Consider the following 24,866-nt stretch of genomic DNA (forward strand, 5'->3'; position numbering starts at 1 on the left):
AGACGCCACCATCACCTGCATTGTGGTGTGCTGTTGTTTTCCTCAGATCTCAACTTCATGCTGTATGTAAATCACACTCTCGGTGGCTGCATGAGTGTTAACTTTTCATGTGTCAGCCAGGCTATTATACTCATACTTAGCCATCATGGGGCATCAATATTGTGTTGTAGCGCTTTTCTCCAAGTTTGAAGTGTGAGCTGCACCTCTGCAGCTTTGATGTGATATCATCCTTGCTGGCATTCACAAATGATCAGCAGTTATGGCAGCTGTTATGATATTTGCTTTGATATTTAACAGCCTGTTTATTCACTGCGCTGCCCGAATAAGTTTGCCAATTATATCCGATTGTTTATATTGTCAAGCTAATTAACTGGCTGAGATGTGGGAAAGGTAAAAATTTCATAAATCAGGTGAGATCAGATTTAATGATGAAATGAAAAAATGGGACCAAGTCTTTGAATTACACTCCAAGGTATAAAAACCACAACAGATGACAGAAAGTGTATTACAAAGCGTAAATTAATAACCCTTTTTGAGAAAGGCCAGTCTATATATAGTTCATGGCATCATTTCTCGATGGTATTGAACAACATAATAGAATCTTAAAGCAGGTCAACATGTGCTTGAAAGCTTTGTAACACAATTCCCACCATCCCTCTTCCTTTCATTCAACGTCCTAACACACCTTTACTGCCTCCTGACCACAGGCTCTTCAAATAAGCAGAGTAGCTTTCTGTAATTAAAGGTAGAGATGGCTTTGCATACCAATGTGGGTCAAACAAAAGGCTTCTTCTCAAGTCTTTGTCATTGCGTTGGTTAATCACCATTAACAGCAGCATACCTTGGAGCCATGCTCCCAGTATGGCTACATCCCAGAGATGTATTAACAGAGAACACTGACGCTTTCCTAACTTGATTTCTCTAACTCGATTTTCATGTTTGGTGTCTTCACCACTCTGCCTGTGTACTGCGGGACCATTAGGGCCCTGCAGAAAGAGGTGAGCATGTTGAGCTGCACAGTTACAGCAAAGAAACGTGTAAGAATTAGTATGTCCATCCTTTTTTTTTTTCTTTTTTTTTTTCAGAAGGACAATTTCAAAGTTTCCCTGAGTTATCGTGAAATTTCGTGATTCTGACTTTTTCCTCAATTCAGAGAGAAGCACAACTATGATGCAGCTTCTCCACATTTGGGATTTGTTTGGCTATAGTTTTATAGTTGAGGTGTAAAAATGAACTTCGATAAAGAAGAATTAACCAGATATTTGTCTCCTTGCTGAAGAAGGGCTTCCAGGTCTAAACATTTCTCTATAAGACGCAGACCGCAAGACAGATAACTTTAGGTTGTAGTTGCTGTCTAGTGCTGATATGACATCTGCAAAAACTGAGTAATAATGTTTAGTATCAACAGTTTGGGGTGTGTTTTTTTTTTTTTCTCTCCTCCCATACACGCTACAAGTTAACTCATCGTCCGCTTGATGGCTGGCCAAACCTTCTCAGGCAAGCAAATAACCCACCGTGCTTATTCTTTTTCTCGTCCAGCCCGCAGTTGCATCAAAGAAACTTGTACCAGGTTACAGGAATCTCAGTTTACTTCAGCTGCACTATTTGCTATCATCTCTAGTTTTAGATGGAATGGCTTGGTGTGCTGGGACACATGCATGTTTTTCAGGAGCTCAGACATTACACGGTCCTGTCGCAGCTGCTCCAGCAGTTCCTCTTCCTCCCCCACCACTGCTTGCTCTGTCTTACCTGCAGCCGTGTCTCTATCCTGTGAACCCCATTGTTCATTAGCTTGTTTGTTCTCTTTCTTCTCTCCCCTCCTTTTTTTTGTCCTCTTCTCTTCCTGTCTGTGTACCTAGGCAGCCCATTGAGTAACTTCTTTGACGTAATTAAACAACTTTTTTCAGACGAGAAGAACGGACAGGTGCCCTACCCCTCTGGCACGCCCTCCAAGTACTGCCCCTCGCCCATGCAAGCCCGGAGGCACGAGCCAGAAAATAATGACACCAAATGCCCTTCTGTGGGCCGAGACAAAGCCAAGTTGTCGGTGGCGTCTGTGGGGATGCAGGAGGAGTCTTAAACTGAGACACTGTGTAGTCGAGCCAGTGCAAAAACCCATCCCAGTATCTCTATAAGCCAGCAGCACAGAGAGAATATTCTATCTGTACATACGTAGATGTATATAATCATTTATGGACTTTTTTTGTATAAATGAATTCATATAGACAGAAATATATCAAGAGAAAGACAAAGTGATATTTTACAAGCAGCATACTGCACCGACATTACAAACACACTTGTGCTCTTTCATTCTCCTTTTCATCACCTTTTCAGTGTTCACCATAATCACCCCCCCCACCACCTCACCCCACCCACCAGCCTGACCACCTGTGGCCCCTTGCTCTGTTTTGTGCTTCCTTGCTGCTAACCTATTTGATGACCTGACTTGTTTCTGATACCAGGAATTATCCAGAAAACGTACTAAGTCCCTCCTCCTGCTCCCTGCTCCGTTCGCCCTCCCTCCGCCGCCCCCGCTACGACCGCCAACACCCCCCGAGCGTGCCAAGAGAGACGGACATTTGACATTTGTTGACAGAGGACTACTTTTAGAGGTGCACTCAGAAAAAAAAAAAAAGAGGGGGGTGTGGGGTTGTTACCATGGAAACAGGCCCTTCATGCATACTTCTACCTTCATCTCACTCTGCAGCCCTACTACACCTCTGCCAGCATTAATAGTAGTTGAAAATACCTTTTAGTATACCCCTCCATATTTGCAACACACAAACACACACACACATACGCACAACTCAACTTCAAATGCATCTTAATGAAACAAGAATGCGCACACACACCCAACCCTTGTCCTATTTTTTTTTTAAGCTCAAGGTGCACTGATAAATTGGAAAACAAGCATTTTACAAACAAGACAGCAGACACGCATACACACACAAACACATATACATGCAAACATGCACAGGTTCAGTATGCACAGAAAACTCTGGGATGGATTAACATGAACAACACCACCAACAACAAGACATGCAGAAAAACTGACTGATTGAGAGGAGGAGAGAAGGGGGAGGAGTTTTGTTGAAGGCTCAAACAGCCGGCACGGATGCTTGCTGGATTGTATTTGTTTGCTTTTTAATGTATTTTCTTTGTGAAGAACTGGGTTTAAAATACTGACTGACTTTATTAGACTTAATTCTATTGCTGCAAACGAACTGGAATTGTGATTTCAGAGAGGACCTGGGTGTGAGAATAGCAGGGCAGGGGGGAAAGTGGGGGAGATTAATATGATAGTATAGGGTTGGGGGGAGGGACGCGGGTGGGTATGTGGGTATTTAAAATGAATGATCTATTCTGTTGTACAGACTGATACCATTTCTTATGTAAAAAAAAAAATGTCTAGTGGTGACACTATGTTTAGATACCATAGGGACAGGTTGGTAAACCTGCACCTGCCACATGCATTTTAAATTCTCCTGTGTATTTTTGTTACATGATCTTCTCTTCTTCTTCTGATCTTTGTTTGATTGACCTAATACTGATCCAAACATTCCTGTTCCCTGTTATCTGCAGCACTTTGTCTTTGGTTCTCCATTCATGCCTCTCTCTTAGTCTCACTTACCAGCAGTAGGAGTAGAGGAAACAAACAAACAAAAAAAATGACATGATAAATGCAATTGTGGATATTTTTGTATTTTTTTTCCCCTTATTTATTCATGTTTGTTCATCTCACTGTTTGAATTCCTAATTTATTATTACTTGGCTATTTATATGAACAAAGCTGTTAGGTCAGTTGAATGTTATTTATTACCCTCTTGTGTGTTTGTAAATGGGGCAACATTTGAAGAAAAAAAGAGCATTTCTTTTCTTTTGTTTTGGTCTGACTTTAACAGAATTATGTGAACATTGACAAGTCACAACTTCTCTTTTCCCTTACCTCTCTGAAGACAGAAAGAGAACTTGTGGGAACTCTTGAAAAAAAATTATTTACCAGTAATTTAAGAATGTAGACTTAGCCTCTTTTTGGAGAGGGAATATGCTCTTCTATTGATATTTGTCAGTTTCATATTATTGTGCGTGTAGGCCAGGCCTAAGGAGAAGGACACCACAGATCCCAGTCGACTTCTTCTCTTTGTAAATAGACAGACGAAACCTTGGGGGTTGATTGTCTTCTCAAACATGCTGGGAATTCCTGCTCTATGCTTTTAGCTTGTATTGCTGTGTGCATGTCAAACATGAGCTTTTCTTTGCATGGCTTTAGTGTTAATGTCCCATGCCAAAACTCACTCTTTCTCTCAGCCTTCATCAATTCTCTCTCCACAAGACGACCTTTGAACGTTTTAAATCCCCCCTTCTGTCCCGCACTTTTCACCCTCTCTGCTTTTATTTCTGGCCTTCTGTTTTATTTTTTTTTATTTTTTCTTGTTATCTCTTTGCTCCTGCTGAACTTTCTTTTCCTCCTCCTTCCTCCTCCTATCTTGTGCACAAAGTTTTTGAATAATGCTTCCTTTACTCTGTACCTCTCTCTGGAAGGCTGAGAGGTCTGAGCTCTCTCTACCTGTAAGTAGAAGAGGCACAGGGAGGGGATATCAGTACTACAAACACAAAGCAATACCCTGTTGTTCACCCTCTTTTCTGTTTTCTACAATGGGAAGCTAGCAGCACTAAGGACATCCAATGATTTTGAGGTCCAGAGCGGCCTTTTGACAGAGCAGGAAAAAAAAAAACTTACTGATGTAATCCCCATATAACATAACTGTGAGCATATTCAATGCTAAAAATAATAAACTCATTCAGTTATGGCGTGTTTGTTTTCCTTTTTCTACATGTTCGGGTAAGTGCCGGCCTTAATTATAAAACTGTCATGACTTAATAGCGTGAAAGATGTGGTGCATCATTCTCTGCCCCAGCAATTCCTGTAATGATGTTATCTTTTTTTTATCTTTTTCTACTAAGTGCACATGTAATGACCCCCTTGTTGTAGGTTTTTGCAATTGCAAGTCTGGCGTTTCTTCGTGTCAGGTGAGTTTATAGCACTTCACAACCAGGAAGTGATGAAGCGGTTTGCAATAGTTTTTTAGCAGAAAAAAAAGACAAGGTTTGTTAACCAGGTTTATTAGCATTACCAGCATTGAAACAGATCAAATGTTGTAGAAATCCCAGGTTGGATTCTGCTGCTGAAGTGTTGAAGCATGAATCTTCAGCATACATAAGCTTAATCAACTGTTAGTGTGTCTGGAAGAACAACAGCTACACAAAAGCAACTTTTTTTCTTTTAAAACAATAATATTAATAATTTGCTTGGATAACAAACAAAATAAAAAGGGAACACCCCATTAAATACTCTCACATCTTTTTTTCTCATTAAATAGAAAATTTCTATCCCACTCTTCAGTAAGTGTTGTGTTTTGTCCTGTTGTACTTAGAAGAAAAGAAAAAGTTACATAAAAAGTACATTTACTAATCCAGAGTTTACAATGCTGGAGGTTCTCGGTCTACCTCCCTCCTCCCACTCTGCATTATTAGTTTGAATGGAACAAAGCCAAAAGTCCAGCATGGCTGCCTCACTTGATTCTTTGATAGATGCTTCAGTCTATTAACACACAGCTTCAGTCAGAACCAGGAGGGCGCCACTGATCCCAACCTTCAGCCTCTATCACTGGTTTGGGCCAGTTTTGTCCATTTGGGGGCAGCAGTGTTCCATGATTCAGAGTTACCACCTGTTGCATCCAACTGTTGCTTCTCTGTTAAGCTTCCTGAGCCTCGGAGAAAAGCATCACACTGTCCAGTTTTCTTCTTTATAAACATGCTGTGCGCTGCAATAAATGTCAAGCTGGAGTGTTTGGCAGCAAACGCTGTCCACAGAGCAAAGCCGAACTGCTGCCAAATATTTTCACTGAGGTTTATCCCAGTGTCACTGTGCTATCACCAGAGGCAGGAGCTAATGTCACTAAGAAAACATCTGACACTTCTGTTCCGACACTGCCACATTCTTCACCTTGTTTCCGTCTTCTCTCTTCTCAGCATCCATCCTGTTGTCCTCAGACACGGGAGGTGACGTAGAGAGAGCGTAGCCGTTGGGCCAGGGTGGCCTCCAGCTCCTCCAGCGGTGAGTCTCCACGGCTATGAACCAGCGTAGAGGTGGTGCTCCCTTGTTGAACACAAGCAGGCCCCAACAGCAGGCTCCTGAAGCCATCCCTCTCCAGGAGGGCGGGCATCTGCTGTAAGAAGTATCCCTCACAAAACGAGGTCAGCTCCAGTGACCCATGAGCCTGGAAGAAAGAGAGGGGAATATAATAGTTACAAAATGTAGACGAAGAGTGCATAAAATGAATGAAGCTCATTTACGTTGTAACATCACGTCGACTCATGTCCTCTCAGTTAAGATGCTGAAATAAGACAGCTTGGGTGTGTGTGTGGGTGTGTAAGATTCAATGTGTGTTACCTTGGCTGTCTTGTAGATGCTGACTGCATTGTCCAGGTTGATGTGATGAGAGCAGATGAGTTCGCAGTGTCTTTGCAGCGCCCCCAGGTGGAACAAACTGGCTGCTGACAACAACTGCAGGAGAAAGAACAGATGCACGTTGATACCGTAGCTATTTTGTCAAATGATATTAAGTGGCACACTGACAAAATGAATTCTTCATTTTCTTCATTAATAGTGTGGACTTTTCATATTTTGCTTTTTAAAATTTAACGATTTTTCCTCGCCATCTCTGTTAAAGCAGAAAAAGATTGTCAAATAATAAATAATTTAAAAGCTAATCAACATTGTCATTGAATTTTACTTCCTTTAAATGTTTCATTGACATAGTTGTGTATGCATGCAGCTTTACATGTAATTTTATGTAACAGAAATCCGTCATCATTTTTTCTGGTATGTTGAACTTTGTTTACAATTCCAGTTTCAGTTTGTGGTCACGAATTAAAATGTTTATCAACTTGGCACTTTACAGATGCACAGTATCAACATGCCACAGCTGTAAATCTAGCAAGTTAAAACATCTTCAAAGAAGCATGTGGAAGGTCAACGTGGTCAGGAGATCGCTGCTTCACAGCTAACTGTCAAAACAAGATGATATCAACTTTCTCACCTCCAACAAATCGGGCACATTCGTTTTCAGGGACTCTGTTCCTCCACAGTACAGGTATGACATCATCATCTGCAGACAGGTGTCAGTACACGTTGTGATTCATCTTACAATTCATATAAAAACAGGAACAAAACCAACCTAAATTAGAAGCTATCTTTAGGAAATAGCATGTAGCGTATTTTTTACCTGGAAAATGTTGTATTTCACGTCACTAATCTCAACCTCCTTGTTGGGGCTTCCATCTGGCCCAGAAGATGCCAGCAGAGATTTAAATCTAAAGTAAAACAAGTATTGTCATCAGAGCCCTACATTTTATTTTTAAAACCAGCATGTCTAAGTGGCTCACTTTTTGCACTTACCTGTCAGAAGCAGTGATTAGTAGCACCTTGTGGCCGTAGAACGGTTTTCCCTCCACCAGAAACGTTACATCTGACATCTCCTGGTTGTTCAGGAAGTGAGGGTCTGCAGAAAAACAGTTCAGCATCTCATTAGACCGCCATTCGCTTTTTATCGGACTGAACTACTTAGAATTTCATTTGATTTTCAAGCAGATAATCAACTGAACAAACTTGTAGATTAAATGAATCTACAAACTGCTGATTGATTTGTTGATAAATATAAAATGTATCAACAAATCAATCAGCAGTTCAGTCAGTAAACTGAAAATAATTAGGTGTAGCGATCCAAACATCGAATAACGTCAACATCAATCCGTCAGGTTTTCCCCACTCTGAAACACTCAAACACTGAGCCATGTGTGTTCATATGCATGCGAGAATCATAGTTTCCTTACCCAACTGTGCTGAAAGAGTTGCCTTCATCTCTGGGACGACTGGAAGGGGGGCTGGGCCAAAACAGTGACTAAAAATAGCTGCCAACTGGTGTACAATGGCATCATTCTGGAAGAGAGGGAACAGGGAGGAGGTAAGAATATTGCAAGAAGAAAAGATGGAGACAAGCAGAGGTTTGATCCTGATGGTACCTTGGTGGTGCGCAAGATATTAAACATGAGGGGCAGGCCCATGGTGACCAACTCTTCACAATAGTCCTCCTCTCTGATCGTGGCGAACTCTCTGAGGAGGGAAAGGGTGACGCCTGCCCTGGACTGCTGCTGGGCACAGCGCAGAGATTCAAGCCACACGTGTAGTTTCCACGGTACGCCTAATAAAGAAACAGGATTTTTTTTTTTTTTTTTTTTTTTTTTTCCATTTTCAAGTTTGAGATGTAAGCCCATCTACTTCTTGCCATCTGATATTCACCCATAGCTCGTAGCTCCATGGTGACATCAAGGTAGCCATGCTCGGCACTGTAGTAGCTCGCTTCTTGCAGAGCCTTCATCCTGGCTTTGCAGAGCCTCGGTATGCCCACCTCTGGCAGCGCCCCAGGGCCAGAGGAGGGGGTAGGGAGAGGGGAGAGAGAGATGAAAGGGCAGAACCCTGCCTCCTCCCCCTCCACCCCCTCAGCTAAGATCTCCTCCAGAGACAGGACGTCCTCCTTGACTTGCTGGGGCTGAGTCAGTAGCTTTCTCAGCACGTTCCTGGCAAGATAAACGTGAGGGAGAAGGAGGGAAGAGAGAAGATATGGAAGGAAGGAAAGAGGACACAAAGAGGACACATTAACATCTGCAAATGCCTTAACTTCAGAACATAATTTTTTCTCTTTCGCCCTGTGCCTTCGCCTCCCATTACATAATCGGTTGCTCTCGCTGTGGAATGTGAAGTGTTGAGTCTACGATGTTTTAACACATAGACGCACAGTGAACAGGTGGAGGGAGGATTATACTACCAAATGGTGTTCACAGCAGATGTACACTTGACAGCAGGAGACCCTCAGAACTCAATTTTCATGGTTGGGTGGTTTCGTAAACTTTAAGTCCATCACTTGATAAACGGAATGTCTCTCCTCTGAGCTCAGATTCAAACTCATAGAGCAGCAAACATTCGTTGTTTTATTTTTTACGTTCTTTGCTGCGCTTGAGGCCAAACCATTGCACTTTTCCTAAAGCGTCCAGTCAGCATTTATGATCAATGTTCTGTTTCCAGCGAGAGCTACATACCTGTGTCCGTGTGCAGCAGCATGACTGAAACAGTTCATGTCTTCGTACAGAGAGGACGTGAGGGCGTTTCCATCGTGGGTCTTTGATAAGGGGTCAGCACCTCTTGCAAGCAGCAAACTCACCATCTCGTAGTTACCTAGGAAGGGAATGAACGGTCAGTTGCATTCGAAAACAGAGAGCCCCTGAAGTTCCTAAAGAAATTTGAACATAATGGTCATGTTCTGGTTTATTTCATGACTCAAGAAATAAATATGGCAGCAGAGGCAGTGAGCATTTAACAATATCAATAACAATTTCTTGTTTGTTTAAGCTAAATTTGAGGTCTTTAATACCTTTTTTTTTTTTTAAATCACTGGTGTATATTTTGTTTCAGATGCTATTTTCTTGTTTGCTGTGCTGTTTAATGAAACGTGGTGCTGCAACAGCTCCATGTCACCGCAGGGATCAACGAAGCTTTATCAAGATTTCTCAAACAAGCAAACCCATTTATTTTAAGCACTATTTACATGCTGTCATTGCTGCTATGTGCAGCATGTGTCTCTTTTACTCGAGCTATGTGTGGCTTTCAGACGATCCCACAGAGGAATGCTGCCGAGCGGCTTCTAAAACAACCACAGGCAGCAGTCCGCTACTCACTGTGCCTTCATTCACCCTTTCCCCTTTTCTGCAGCACATGTGTCATTCATAGTTTAATGCTTTTAGTCACAGTGGGCTTTTATAAAAACCAACACAAATATATTTGTCATTGATAATTGTGTGACTCTATATCATTTGTTTTGCTTGGATTTACTACAGAGGCTCTCATTCATTCATCTTTTCTTTTGCTTTACCCTCCTACAGGCTAACTGCTGTTTAATTTAGCTGTAAGTAGTAATTTAGCTCCTATAAATCAAATCAGAACACAGACCTACTTTCAGCCAGAGTTCTCTAACATCAGCTGTGCCTGGTGTTGTACTGTGTGTGGCTATGTTTATATGCATGTGTGTTTGCCCACCTGCTGCTGAAGCCAGCTGCAACGGGGTGTCTGCTGTGCTCTCCTGTCCGTTGCGGACAGCAGCCCCCTCCACATTGGCCCCTGCATCCAAAAGGAGCTGCAGAGACACACCACATCTGTTATACTGAGCAATGTTTGACATCCCGTTACTTATTTATGGCCTGACCTCTCACCTCACATTTGTCAAATCACTTTTCAAAGGACTAACATCACAGTCACAGTTCACTCTGGGCTTTGTAACATAAACTGCATTTATTGTGGACATATGATGCCTTGAGTAGAACAGTGACCTAGCCACTTTGAGTGCCACTGGATGTCAAAGAAGTAGCATTTCTACAGTAGCTACATCTGGTGGCCTATAAATGTGTGTGTGTGTTTCTTACCTGCACAACAGAGATGTGTCCGTGCAGCACAGCAAAGGTTAGGGCTGCCCAGTGTCGACTATCAGGATGCACAGAAGGGTGCTTTGGCGAGGATGGGGGAACCTGTCGGCACAGAACAAACCAGTGTCACAGACCATGAACATACTCTCTAGAAAACACAAACAATTACATTCATTGCAGCCTACATAAACCTAGCTGCTTTAAAAGTGGCATTTTCCCCGTGGGAAACTTAAACTATACATAATATGAAGCACCCGAATAAACGTGTCCATCTGTTGAAAATATTTAAGCAAACGTACGGCAACATCAAGGTTGGCCCCGGCATCGATCAACATCTGGACTAAGGCTTCATCTCCAGCTGCACAGGCATACATCAGAGGAGTCATCCCCTGAGGGATGGACACAAAAATAGAAGAAGACAATTTATGACAAAGGGCTTTAAAGTGATTTCTGGATGCAATTCCCCATGTAAATTGCTACAACATCACAATCAGCACGCACACACACACACACACACACAATGAGAGAAATGTTCAGTACCTGGTCATCCATGCTGTTGACCCCATCTGGCCCCAGCAGGTCGATGGCTTGGCCTATAAGGTCTGTGCGTCCACAATTAAGCATCCGAAACCCCAAGTCTAGATGGAATTTATCTGTGGCAGCTTTGGAGTCCAGACGCTTGAAGGAGCTAAAGCAACACTCAGGCCTGATGGAGACACAGAGAGTAAGATGATGAACCACCACTTCAATTTCAATTTGTTGACTCTGAGTACGAGGAGACATGCTTCTATTCAATACTCAGGCAGCTATAGCAGAAGATAGAGAGCCAAAGCTATTTGTTTCAACCTCCTGATGGCTAATGGATCTCATATTGTTTCATCTGATGCTTTCTTTTAAAAAATGACAGTGCATTTTCAGAAAAGGTTAACAAAACACTTTTTGTCAGTATGTGTTAGTGTGAACAGTTTGTAAGTACGTGTTAGTGAGCGTGAAAACACATTTAGAAACACATTGTCTCAGCAATTGCATTTTCCGTCTCTTTAATCAGATTGACCTAATAAACAAACAAAGTTGACCTGATGCTGGAAAGAAAAAAAACCTTTGAAGACCCTGGTAATGTTAGATTTAACATTTCCATTGAGTGTGATTAAATTTACTTCAGCTGTCTTGGTTCACAGTCCAGTCCAGGAAGGAGAAGGCGGGCAGTCTGTCTGACATCATCGCTGTCCACCAATAGACTCTTACGATGCTCAGCATGGACTATGGCGACTCTCATCCACTCCATCAGAGGTGGCAGCAGCAGGAATGGCCTGTGAAGAACAGCAATCAGTTATTTAACTTCTATCTATGTGTCAGATAAAATAAAAACCTGTATTTTATTTCTGACAATGTAACAGGTATCAGTACTCAAGTTAAATACGTGTACAACACAGAGCCACTTCTCTGGTGAAGCGGGGGTTTCGCATAAATTATGTTGTATTGGTCCAAATAAGTCTAAGTGCAGAGCTGAAGATTCCTTTAACACTCACAGCTTAGTTATGTTGAGGGGAAACTCATAAACTGTCCTCAACCAGATGACTTATGCATGTCTGGCAGTACTTCCTCCAAACACTGGCCAGTGTGAAGTGAGTCACCTTTAAAACACACCCACACATTTACAGTAACACTGCACAGAGCACCTCACCTCTACCAATCACACAAACCTGACAGCTTTCACACACCATATACAGTTGATGTTTCCCTTTAAAGACTTACATACGTGCAAGCGCACGCAGTACGACGACAGATGCATTCGTGTATGACTGATGATTGTTCAATTGTGGGTGGCAGGCTGTTTCGTCAAACAGCAGCTTTCTTCGCCTGTGAGCTATGACTAGAGACGGAGACAGAACTGTGACTTAATGTGCGCTGCGGTTTGATAAACAGAATGTTGCAGCAGCTTTCTGAATAATCCACCTATTTTTAAACCAGCTAGAGCAGTAAAAGGCAGCTGAAAAAAGGTGCAGCACCCTGGTGTTATGAAAGACTGAAATCTAAATTGGAAAAAGAGAATCAACTGAAGGAAAAACCAAAAAAAAAAAACAACAAGAAATAAAAAACAGATAAAGGGCTAAAAATAGAAATGACAGACACAATGGACCGGAGCCTGATGGAACCAGAGAAAATGTCATTAACTGTGGAGAAGCAGAGAGGTAAACACAAGCAGAGGAATAAAAGAGAGCAGAACATTAGCTCTGCTCTGGTATTTGTGAACGTGGCACTCTGAGAGTCGCCTGGATTATCTGATTGCTATGCCTTTCCTTCTTTCTTCACCGTCGTCCTCCTCTCACACCTATTCTTCTCAATCCATTCAGAAACCACTGATGACACGGCCATCTGCAGTGCCACATCCAGCCGGTTATCTGCTATTAATCCCATCTTGTCTGTCTGTTCCTTTCTCTCGCCACATGTGCATACAATGAGCCCTTAAATAATGACACATTATTGTGTTACTGTTGTGTGCTTTTGATCTCATGAAGCCTTAGTCAGAATGTGTTAATGATTGTTTGCACGCTGTCTGTGTTATCTGGAGTTACTAAAGCTGTCTTTTCCTGCTGTGAAGATACTCTTATCGGGGGGCTTCACCTTTGTTCTGTGGAGATGCATGCCACGAATACAGAGGGGAGGAATGAGCACTATACCATCTTGCTGGCCTGTACAGAGCACTTTATATGTACTGTAGACACCATTAATGAGCGCTGGGACCACTGCACTGCCGTTTATTCTCCTCCCTGTGTTTACATTAAGTAGCTACCTGTGGTTTCCTATAGAACTGCTCCCTCCCTGCAGCAGCGCTGTCTCATTCATCACTGCATCGTAAATAATGTGTAACGTAAAGTGGATCTCCACCATTTTCTCTGGAGGTCTAGCACAATTTAATACTTTGCTTAATTTAACATGCAGTTATTATATTACTGCAGCCACGTAAATCCAAACTCTTTGTGCCTTGCGTTGCGTTATTATTAAGGCTTTGAAAATAGTTGGAATTATGTTAATCACAAACAGACAACGGGTAGAACCGTTGGAGGAGGGGTACGAGGAGATAGAAGAAATGGTTAAAGCAAGCTGATCTCGGGAGGGACATTGGGAATAAGTGGGCAGAAGGGGGTTGGGAGGTAGCTATTGGCAATTTGTGGATAGTGCTGTGGGTGTTGACTGATAAGACAGCCATGTTTGGAGGAGGAGAAGTGGGTTTGTGAGTTAATGGCCTGTACTCAACACAAATTGGTTCCCCATGTGCGTCTGTTCGCTCGTGTGTGCATTTGAGCACATCTACAATATGTATCTGTCTTCCTGAATGCCACGAGGCATCCACCTAGCTACTTTACTGCATGCTCGCCTCCAGGCATGCACACAGCTCTAAACACTAATCTGGAACCAAAGCTTCAATCAACCGTGTCCAGCTTTTAACACTTAAAGCTCATGGATTGATCAGATTTTCTGTGCGTCGCGCTATCAATCAAAATTTCACGGCTTGTTTTTTCAGTAAGTAAATGAATACACAGTATGTTTAAGAAAAGGTTAGTCAAGGTTTTCCTTTATTGGCCTCGAGTAGTCGGTGTGGGTGTGTCTATATGCAAAAAAGTGTATCAACACAAGTCAACTGAGGCAAGACCATGCATACCTTTGCCAGTAACCCACAACTACAGACGACTCCGGCCTCTATTCCACAGTTCAGTTTTCCTTCTTTCCACAAACCTTTCCCCCTGTATCTCTGACCCCAGCGTTGGGGTTATGCCCCTCAGCCTGAAACACTAACTGCAGTAAGTGAAACATCAAAGCTGAGAGGCTTGTTATCACTGAAATAAGATAGCACTTCTGGCTGGCCTTCTGACCCAACGTGCTGAGGTTGCACACCAGGAACAGCAGGATATAGACACAGAAACTCCACGGCCCCCTTCCCACCACCTTGCTGGTCATAAAACTACTGTTAGCTAAAATTGTGGTCAGGTGTGTTTGAACTCTAACCTGTCCGACATGAAAAGCAAAGGTATTCATCCCCAGCAGGCAGCATCACATATGCCACACTGACCCAATTTGCTTGGTTTGTCCAGGTCCTGAAACAGGTGTGATTGACTATAAGTCTTTAAGCAGCACATGTTATGGGCTACAGGGGTCAAACTTAACCACTGATCTAGAGTCAGATTACTCTCATAAAGACTCCATACAGGGAAGGATGTAACCATATCGGATGCATCTGTGGTTAAAAACCAGCCAGAGTAGCTGCCTCTTATCGGCGTTACACATCCATCCATTAGTGCTGCCTTGCATATACAGAGGGAAGAAACAATCTGTTTAGGAGTGTTTGGCGGTGTGCCTTTTTTGTGGAGAGACTACTGATTAAAAAAAAAAAAACAAAACAGATTGGTTAATAACACTTGGTGCTAATGAGAGTATTTTTCTACACTGTGGCATATGGATACAAAAACAAGCAATGCTCAGACATTGGTGGCTGTCTTCTCTGTGTAGCATAATAATGTAATCCAAGATCACTCACAGCTAAGTACCAGCCTTAGAGGATCATAACAAAAAGGGCGTCTCTCATAGTTTCAAGGATTCTGTAATAACACTCACACCAGACTCCCCATAATGTTTGATGATGTAGCCCACACAGACTTGTGGGTTTTGAATTTCCACCAAAGATTTTTATAACGCTTTCAATAGGGAGTTAACCAAATAGATGGAGAGGCCCCATGGAAGGAGAAAAGCCTGTATCATTACCAGGCACTCAAAATGTAATCACTACCAGGTTTACGCTGCACTCCTCTACCACCTGAGTTGGTCCTGAATATAGAGTGGGCTGTTGCGATGCAAACAGAAAGAAAAGGCCAACCAGATCTCCAGAGATAAAACCAAAATGTTGCAGATGTCCCAAAGTATACGTTATAACAGGATGCTAAATCAATTCATCCTGGACACATATGCACCCAGCATCAAAAACATCTGAGGACATCTGAGAAACAGCCAGGAGAGGAAATGGAGGGGTGTGTATTTGCAGTTCTGTTCTCTTTGATGCTAATGAGCAGCCCACCTTTGCTCACTGAAACGTCATCTGTTCATTATTAAACATGAGCCAGTTTGTTTTTCGTGCATGCATGTGTGTTTTTTTTTTTTTTTTTTTAAGTAAGATTAAGAAAAATGACAAAGCTTTCAGCGCTCTTACACACAGTGCAGTAGTAGAGTTATCTATTTGGCATCAGTTTGCTGTGGTAAGGTTCTGAATCAGTAAAAACAAATCCTCACCCAAATGGTTAACCTTAAGCTAACAGTCATAAGCCTAGCCCTAACCTGCACCTAAACTGCTTACTTACAAAACTGTAAAATCATTTTTAAACTCACTCAAACAAATTCTTCAGCCACAGGTTAGTCACAAAAAAGTTAAGAAAATTAGGTATACTGCTATAAGAACAATATATCAGTGTGTTCACTCTTAGACAATCTATTACGCACTTGTCTTAGAAATGAAAAAGAAGAAAAGAATTACCTTAATCGTTTAAAAAAAAAGTTAGCTCAGGAATGATCTGAGGATCCCCGAACAGAACTACGGACCATTAGCACCTCTCAACATCCTTAAAAAACCAGCCTTGAGCCTAATTAACGCCCACTAAAGGTGCAAGTGGTACTGCAGAATAGTAGTTAGCGCTGCTGCCCTGCAAGAATGGTTGTGGGTTCGGTTCCCAGTCTGGGGCCTTTTTGTGCAGAGTGCATGTTCTCCCTGTGCTTGTATGGGTTTCCTCCAAAGACATTATGTTTAGTTTAATTGATGACTAAATTGTCTGTGTGAGTCGTCGTCTGTCCATGTATGTTAGCCCTGTGACGGACTGGCTGCAGAACCCCCTGCAACTGGGAAAGAGATAAGGTGCAAGTCGCCCTTCTATCAGATATCTAAAGTTAGCACCTTGAAGCTATCGGCTACCTTTAATTTACCAATACAAAATTAACCCTTCAATGGACAGAGCAGGTGAGAATGGCTGAGAAAGATAGGTGTTCTGGGAAAAAAGCTTGACTTGACCTTGGTTTCTGATTTCTGAGGTTGGATGTTTGAATATTTGGGTTTTGCAGTAGTAGGAGTTCAAGAGGTGAAATTGATTCCCTGTCAACCTTATGACCCCAAAACAATCCTTTCTAGTTACAGATGCAATCAGGAAACAAAACTCAACATGTAATATAGGAGAAGAAAAGCAAGATTAGAATACAAAAGGGGCTTTATCAGGGCGGCTCCAAAACGAAAATGGATGAATGCTCTACTAAGATAATTACATTACTGCTTTTTTTTTTTTTTTTCTTTACACTTTATACTGCCTCTAAAAAGCTCTTGTCCAGTCATGCATTACTCCCACCTCTCCTTGCTAAGTGCCATGCGTGGGGGATCTAAGTTGGGATTCTCCATGGACTCCATTTGTGGGCAGCGCAGGAAGTAGTAAAGGGTGTGGAGAGCGTCAGGCGACCAGGACACAGGCTGCTGGGGACGGGCGTGGCGAGCTGGACTCAGCCCCGGACGCACTGAGCTCAAACGCTGCATGTGGTGCATTGCACGGGACACCAGGTCACCTGGGAAAAAGAAAACATGAGATCAGGGTTACATAGAGTAAGTTCCAGATGTTCCTTGAGGTGGTGAAGGGGTTCTTTGGCCCTGCACAAATGCCAAATGGCACAGTGAGAAAATAAAACTAGCACACAGGATCTCAGGATATATTCTCTGGGCTGTCAACCAACCGGATGTCCTCTTTTCACAGACCACTTTAACAGACCTGTGCTTCGCTCTTTCCTCCCCCTCTCTGTCTCTGGCAGCAGTGTTATTATCAGTAAGCACATCCAGACGGCCAGTCTACATAGCCATTTATCTTTAATCACTGAAGGAGTTAATGGGATAACAAACTGTGGATTACGGCGTCTAATGAACCGTTCAAGTGTTTCTTTATCAATGCTGCTCTGTGAACTTTCTCTGGAAAGGTGGGAAGTGGGTCTCACATGATAAAAACAAACTTGCGAGTTGTGCTTGAGTCTTGTAAAGAAGTCAAAATTCAGGGTCAGAACAGATAGACAAAATATCATTTCATCAGAGGGACAGGGATGTGGAGTGGGGGCAAAGCGGCACCGCAGAGGGGGAGGCCAGGTTGAACTTGGGTTCATGTAATGTTCATTTAGCCAAATTCTCCCTGGGTTAATATCTAACCAGATTACTGCATGTAGGCGGCTGCAAACAGACCCCACTTAAACTGAAGGGCCTCTTTTGTGTTAACCACCTCCAGCAGTCCCTCCAGGAGGTCTCCTAGGAATTTCTGCCCAAAGATGGAGAGCCTCTGCCTGGCTCTGGAGCCCATACTGTGCCCTGAGGCTAAACTGAGCTACAGGGGTCAGAAGGATATGAAATACTAGATTACAGCTTATTATTAAAGCCCCTTTGGAAGCTCAGATAAATAAATAAACTATGATATAAAGCTTTTTTAATATGAACTGTCATAAATAAGTCGCTAAGGTCAAAGTTGCAAAATACAAAAATCTGTTAAGGAATAAGATAATTAGAGGAGGGCGGCTGTACAGTGAGCCATTTCTACATACACGTCTACACAGTCCTCTGCTGGACTTTATGCGACCCTATATTTCTCATTGGCTTTACCAGTTTAGGCACAAAGCTCTTTTTTTGTTGTTGTTAGTAAAACATTCCCTTTAGTGAAGTGGCTGGTCTCACACACAGTTTCCCACAGTTTGGGAAGACCACCACAGAGCTGAAAATGAAAGATTCAACTGTGTCTTAAGACAACTTTCATAGCCTATTAGTCACACTACATTTCATCAAATTTCAACATTCAGCGGGCATGTGCACAATCCTGCCATCCATTATCTGTCACGTTTTTGCATACTGTGTATTCCTGCTCCTGGCCAAGTCCAATATAGAGATCAAGAAGGATGGAGCAGCCACAGATGGTCCTGTGTCTGCCTGGTCTGGTGGGCCCAGATCAGAAGGCGAAGCCCTCTCTGTATTTGTTGTGTGTAAGCATATCTCTGTACACACATCTGTGTGTATGTTTGTAGTCATAAATGAGTCTGAAGGATGCCAGCTCTGCCCAGACGAGCCCGGCTTCACACCAGCACCGAGATGTGGCACAAAGAGACCACTGAGCAGGAGAGAGAAAGAGCGAGTCTGTGATGGAGAGCGTGTGTACACTTTCTTAATGCCTTACTAACAGCGGTTGGTGTATGAACGTGGCCTTGTGCTGGAGGAACAAGTGGCGGAGTGTTAGCTCATTTACAGAAGGAAACCTTTCCCTGCTCCAACCAACAGTAATCTCCATCCCACCTCCTCACAGCTCACCTTCATGTCTTTCTATCATTTCCCCTGACCCACAAACATATAAAGCCTGCTTTACCTGCTACCACTGGACTTCATTCTTAGACCTCCTACATTTGCAACTGCTGCTATCCTACCACGTTCTTATACTCTTTTTAATGGCACGTAACTGTCTAGTGGAAAAGTGAATGGAGAGGCGGGCTGTAAGAGGTGGACATACAGCTGTACTCGAACAATACCTCAACTTTTACAGGTGTTTGTATTGAATTCAGGGACACTACTTGGAAAAAAAGGAGAGAACCTACAACATGTAATTATAACACAACATTATCACATTATTCTTCAGAGTTTCATGTGTGGAGAATATATTACCTGCTTATTTTTAGAAGGGACGCTTTTCATCATAAAGTGCAAGGGGAGGGGACACATTTCACAGAAAGTGATTTAAAAAAATTATTCAATTATTTCTGTTTGGCACCAAGTTGCCTGAAATAATTTTTTATATAATTCTTTTTGACTGTGGAAAGGTTTCCTGTTTTCTCGTGGGAGGGCTGACTGTATTTACAATGATGATTTGTAACTACTTTATGATTCCTAAAAAGAGCTCGGAGGAATTTAATAGGTTTGCATACAACATGAAAAATCCAGTGTAGACTCACTGAGCTCAGAGATGCTGCCCACACAGGTAGCGAGCAGGGACTGTTCCAGCGTCCTCAGCTCCAGCTGGGCATAGGCATCCTCCCTGCTGTCCACCGACGTCTGCTGGTTCTCCGTGTAGGGACTGAAATGGGCCGGGAGAGACAAAACACCTACAGAGACAAAAATAGAGAGAGAAAGGAATTCATGGCTCATGTGATAAGTTTGTGAGGCATACAAAGAAACCTCCCGAACTTCAGCAACACATCCATTCACGCTGCTGCCAGAGAAGTCCCAAAACAATTGGCCGAGGTGGTATTTACAGAGTGAATTTCTAATCCTGGTAAATTGTAACCCACACCGCCGAGGGTAAATAAACACACGAGGGAACATGAGCCTTGCTCTCAACACATTCAGGAAAATAAACTGAGCGCACAGTGACATCAGACTAATAAAAACAAAACAAATGCACACTGCATCAGACGCAGAAAGAGGCCGCACAGAGTTCATTCCACAGAGTTAGGAATGAATGGTTATCGCAGACATTTTGGTTTATTATCATGGATATTAGACAACATGTGCAACATACAATGTGAATGTCAAGGCTTCCATGTTACATCTGCAGATACATTGCAGGAAAAACTATATACTATAAGTATAAACTATAAAATACGGATGGCTATAGTAAATATGTAACCATGTATGGAAATACTCAGAGGTTTGGTATGGGGTTCATATTAAGATATCCTCAATCCTCAAGGGGTCAAAGGCCACCAACAGCTGAGGATTCCAGCAATTCTACTCCGACTTCTTTGTATGCTGACAGATGAAGAAACAAACAAATCTGGGTTTGAAAGAATGAGGAATTGCCACATGTTAGGTCTTCGTGGAAAACTGTGCCTTTCACTGACTTTTGTAATACATTGATGTAATGACCGTTGAGCTCTGATTCTGAGTGGGAGAACCTGGTTTCTGTTTTAAACTAAATATCAACAAAACCCGAGTTTGAAGGTTGTAAATCAGACATGTCTTTATAGCAAAACGTTTTAATAGCATTCTTACAGGATTTACTGAAGAGGCAGGTATATAAGCCATTATAGACTGTGAAACAGCTTTGATTGCCAAAACCACACTAGTATTAAAAATGTCCTTTTGAAGAGTTAATAGCACAATGAGACAGATCTCATTTTCCATTATACTGTTGTGCAAATTAGAGTAACTATGGTTAGTGTAAGACATGTGTGGTATTTCCTCTTCAAATGGACCCTCTGGAGATTCAATCACCCCAGCCCAGTCAAAACATTGTCTCTGAGTACGAGTCAAAGTGAAATAAAATAATCTATCTAGGGGGCATCAGCTACTGCCATTCAAAAAAGAAATAAATAAAAGAAATCAGAAAATCAGACAAATTATGATATAATCAAACACCAGCTTTTTCTCCTCCGCGACAGCGGAGACTAAATGCAGGCGAGAAGATAATATCATTATTACATAAAGCGAAGCTGTCATCCTGTTCTTTCATTGCTGTGCCTCTTGTGTGTACTGTTTTCAAACTAAAATGTATATGAGGTTTGACAAGAGAAGATGAGAACACTTCAGGCTGTTTTCTGTGCTTTGGCACGTCTCTGCTGGCGCTTCATTAGTTCAGTCTGGAATAATGCAGCAGATAGTCAATGTGGGTGAACACAGCTGCTTAAACATGAACCTTTACTTTAGCTTCATCGTCTGAGGTGAGTTTTATGCCAAGTCAGAGGAAATGAGTTGGGGGACAGAACGTGGGATAGAACAGAGAAATGGAAATAGGAGAGCTCAGGGGTGCAGGTTTATGATTTACTTACAACGCCTGAGGAAAAAAGCATCCTCATCTCAAACGCTCCCTGATCTCCCAAAAGGGAAAAGATGGGCTGCCATCCCTACAATGACATTCCCATGTGCTTCTGGAAAAAGCTTTTCTCTCACTGGAATCTGTGAGGGATGTTGGGAAAAGATTCCCATCATCGTTCTCTAAAGTCTCTTGTTGACAGCCTCCCATGATACAAGTGGTTTTTCAAAGGTATTTTACAACCACTGGGTAGCCAGTAAATGTATTTACAGTAAATAGCCTTAAGATTTGACATTTGTTGAAAATCACAGACGTTGTACATTTCTGTTTCTGTCATATTAAAAATTTTTGAGTGCTTTGTCATACTGTGTAAAGCATTTCATTTTCACCTGCTATATGAAATGTATAATAGTTTGTCATGTTTTGGGATTGAGAGGTTTTTTTTTTTCCATATAATTTTCTTCAAGTATAAACAAAGCTCAGCAGAGACAGAGTAACAATTATCACTTATCCATATTCCTGAGCAAGCAAATTTTAAATGAGTGAATCTGCGTGGTTGCACGGCTGGAGGTGGGAGTTTTGGTGAAATGCTGTCTAAGCAGCAGAAGTTGTGACATAAGCAGTGTTTGCTAACAATCAGTGAATATAAATTAGACTTTTATTGTGCATTCTGTCATGAGTGAACTTCGGAGCTGGCTTGCAGGATTTTTCATTTTCTATTGCTGGGTTAAAAACTGACAGCAAAGCATCCACCTAAGAGATCACCCTGCTGCACTAACAGGATGCTTTGACATGAACACAGCTATATTTCCAACATGCTGTCATATGTTAATTGGCTCATTACACATAGCATACCACAATAATGGAAAGATACATATCTGTTTTGCATTGCATGGGCAGAATGTGGACATCATTCAGGCAACGTGAGTAGGAAATAATACTGCTCCATTAGAGCTCCATTTTTTCACTGAGAGCTGCAGGCATGTTGACTTCTTACAAACAGAGCCAGGTAGAGAAATGGAAAGTCACTTCAGTCAGGCGAGGTGCCTCAAAAGCATCGACAGAATAAAGAAAAATGTATAGGCAGGATTGTGTTACGAATGGAAAACTACCCACAAACTGTAACTCCATCTCTCTTTTACTTTCCCCCTCTGTCTCTGGCACTTTCGCTGCACCCTCTGACTTGTATACTATGTGCTGACTCCCCACTGCAACACAATGGAAATGGCTGTTACCAGCATAGAGAAACTGCTACAAAGAGCATGCACGTCAGACAAACAATCTGTGCACAAGCTTCAGCATGTCCCTAGTCACTCACACAGGCACAAACATAAAAAGTATGCTGGCACGTCTTTGATGTGTCAGGTATTTTTGGAATTATGACGGTTGTTAACTATCCCTTAAAAATTATCCCGAGCACAAATAAACGTGGGTGCTGAATGTGATGTGAATAGCTCGTTCAGAAATGACTTGATGCCAAATCATATCAGGGAGACTCATGCCCTCTGAGCTGCAAGAAACATTTCAAGAGATTCTGTCTCATTAATTTGGGTGAGAGCCCGTGACAGAAATGAACTCCCCGACGGATGTGTTCAACAGTGTGCCTAAGCAACGTTGTACAAATGAACATAAATGTTTAGACTCACTGTAGTGTGATTCCCCAGGAACATCACAGTGATGCTATGCTAATCCGCTAAAGTTCAAAATAGAAACCTAATGGCAGACAAATTAAAGCAGTGTAATGAACTGGTCTGAAACTGTTCAACGAATTCTAAAGCACAGCGCCCTTATTTTGTTTCTTAGATTAAAATAAGACTGTTTTGAAGAAAACTAAGCAGCAGGTAATTACCAATTCACAAAGAACGTCACTTTTTTTGTTTGGCTTCTTCACAAAAGCACACATCAAGCAGGCAGTCATCTGAGTGTCTTTTTTTTTTTTTTTTTAAATCAGTTTTTACATATCCTTCAACAGACGCAGATCATTGGAAATGCTAATATAGTTTCAATTGATTCTGTTTTACTCTCTTCCAAAGCTGTGGCAAATAGTCACACACCACCACACGCTCAGTAGTTCCCACAGTCCCACCCCATGGCTTGCTTCACCGCTGAACCCCAGCCTGCGTCATATGGGCCTGATGTAGGTCTGCAAGCCAACCAGGGCCTGTCCCCACCAACACCGCGAATATCACGAGCAGCAGCAGCTCCAGCAAAATGCATGCATCATTTTTCTCTGGCACTGAGAGTCAGAGAGGATAAGCTGCAGAGGAGGGGATGAGAGTAGAAACTAAGACCGCGGGTTGCAGAGCTCTGGTGCAAGACGAAAGAGTCATGCAGAGGAGGGGCTGGGGAGGGAGACAGGAATATCTGAGACTGCGAGGAGGGTGAGGCAAGGGAAGACAAGTGGCACAAGGGATTCATTCTTTTGTGGCTATTATGGCTTCATCTCTGAGGTTGACCCTGCAAATGTCATGTGGGAATCCCAGCTACAAATCACAGCTGAACTTACCACGAAGCCTGTGGCAGTCCCCAGCCCATTCAAACTATCTCTCAAAGCTGTTACAGCTCCGCCTCGCTCAGCCAAGCTATCACTCAGAATGATGCCGGACATACTGCTGAAGCGAGGTCAGAAAAATCTTTTTCTTATGCTGAAAACTTCTCAGCTGTCACTCTCACTTATGTTTCTTTACCAGTCATATCACACCAACGCTGTCAAACCAAGTTTATTGTGTTGTCAGGAAATTATAACAATCTTGAGCCTGCCAAAAAGGAACTTTTGAGTTAAATTACTTCATTTTTTTTTTTCTCTCCTTGTTCTCTCCTTTGATATTTCACAAATTCTGCTTCTAGCTCTACTCAACTCTAAGTTTGCTTTTTAAGCAGGCATGCTTAAAAAGCAAACTAGGGTAGCATTAGGGTAGAAAATATGTGGCTTTGCAGCATAAAGTTACTCCTCATGTCTTCCTCTAGGGCAACTATCTGGGTTTGACCTTCAGTTACAAGCCACAAAATAACCTCAAACCATAGCAAATCTGTACAACAACAATCTACTTTGGATTGAGTTGAATGAATGCTAATTATTCCTTAACAGTTTCCTTCTCTTCAGATACATATCCCTCCATAAAAACACTGGCCAAGTACTAGCGTGTAACAATCAACAGTTTTCGGCTAGGCGGGATTTGTACCCTTTAATTGTCTCAATAGTGCTGTAATCTTTCAGAGCGTTTTGTTCCCACCAGCCTGACCCTGACACAACCACATTCTTGAACCATAATTGGTCTGTGTGCACATTTGTTTTGTCTACTATAGAGACTGTGTGAAAGACAGAAGATCATGATCGACTTTGCTCCCACTCTATGCTCCAAGTAAGACGATAGATAAGCTCAAAGACTTAGGAAAGTGTGTATGCAAAAGCACACACACATGTGAACACCTGCCTCGCCTCCTTTAACAGCCTCTTCATTCATTACAGCTTGGATAGATCAGAGGGTCGGGGAATGAGTGCTTCAAAGCCACTTCCGCTCCCCGGGAAAGGAGCTCTCA

At 42.3% G+C, this 24,866-nt stretch overlaps 2 protein-coding genes across 6 annotated transcripts in view; one reads left to right on the top strand and one right to left on the bottom strand.

The window, feature by feature from the left end:
* brsk2a (BR serine/threonine kinase 2a) overlaps positions 1-3,191 on the top strand; it is a 143,064-nt gene extending 139,873 nt beyond the window's left edge. For 2 of the 3 annotated variants that reach the window (XM_029522601.1, XM_029522602.1), the window contains one exon: positions 1,908-3,191. In XM_029522601.1, the coding sequence (XP_029378461.1) occupies positions 1,908-2,080 (173 nt within the window). In that variant the 3' untranslated portion in view covers positions 2,081-3,191. The remainder of the gene's footprint in view (positions 1-1,907) is intronic. The other variant, XM_029522604.1, reaches the window with a different exon arrangement.
* Positions 3,192-5,119: 1,928 nt separating this feature from the next.
* Positions 5,120-24,866, bottom strand: part of abtb2b (ankyrin repeat and BTB (POZ) domain containing 2b) — a 40,056-nt gene continuing 20,309 nt past the window's right edge. The window contains exons 2-18 of one of the 3 annotated variants that reach the window (XM_029522625.1): positions 19,528-19,677; positions 16,917-17,127; positions 11,694-11,846; positions 11,077-11,242; positions 10,836-10,925; positions 10,537-10,638; positions 10,154-10,250; positions 9,160-9,295; positions 8,544-8,640; positions 8,363-8,471; positions 8,086-8,264; positions 7,897-8,002; positions 7,463-7,565; positions 7,290-7,377; positions 7,104-7,172; positions 6,455-6,568; positions 5,120-6,281 (exon numbers count right to left, since the gene is read on the bottom strand). In XM_029522625.1, the coding sequence (XP_029378485.1) occupies positions 6,051-6,281; positions 6,455-6,568; positions 7,104-7,172; positions 7,290-7,377; positions 7,463-7,565; positions 7,897-8,002; positions 8,086-8,264; positions 8,363-8,471; positions 8,544-8,640; positions 9,160-9,295; positions 10,154-10,250; positions 10,537-10,638; positions 10,836-10,925; positions 11,077-11,242; positions 11,694-11,846; positions 16,917-17,127; positions 19,528-19,677 (2,201 nt within the window). In that variant the 3' untranslated portion in view covers positions 5,120-6,050. Of the gene's footprint in view, positions 6,282-6,454; positions 6,569-7,103; positions 7,173-7,289; positions 7,378-7,462; positions 7,566-7,896; positions 8,003-8,085; positions 8,265-8,362; positions 8,641-9,159; positions 9,296-10,153; positions 10,251-10,536; positions 10,639-10,835; positions 10,926-11,076; positions 11,243-11,693; positions 11,847-16,916; positions 17,128-19,527; positions 19,678-24,866 lie in introns of all 3 variants that reach the window. The other 2 variants (XM_029522624.1, XM_029522626.1) reach the window with 2 other exon arrangements.

This window comes from Echeneis naucrates, chromosome 16 (genome assembly GCF_900963305.1).
Source record: "Echeneis naucrates chromosome 16, fEcheNa1.1, whole genome shotgun sequence".
Classification (NCBI taxonomy): Eukaryota; Metazoa; Chordata; class Actinopteri; order Carangiformes; family Echeneidae; genus Echeneis; species Echeneis naucrates.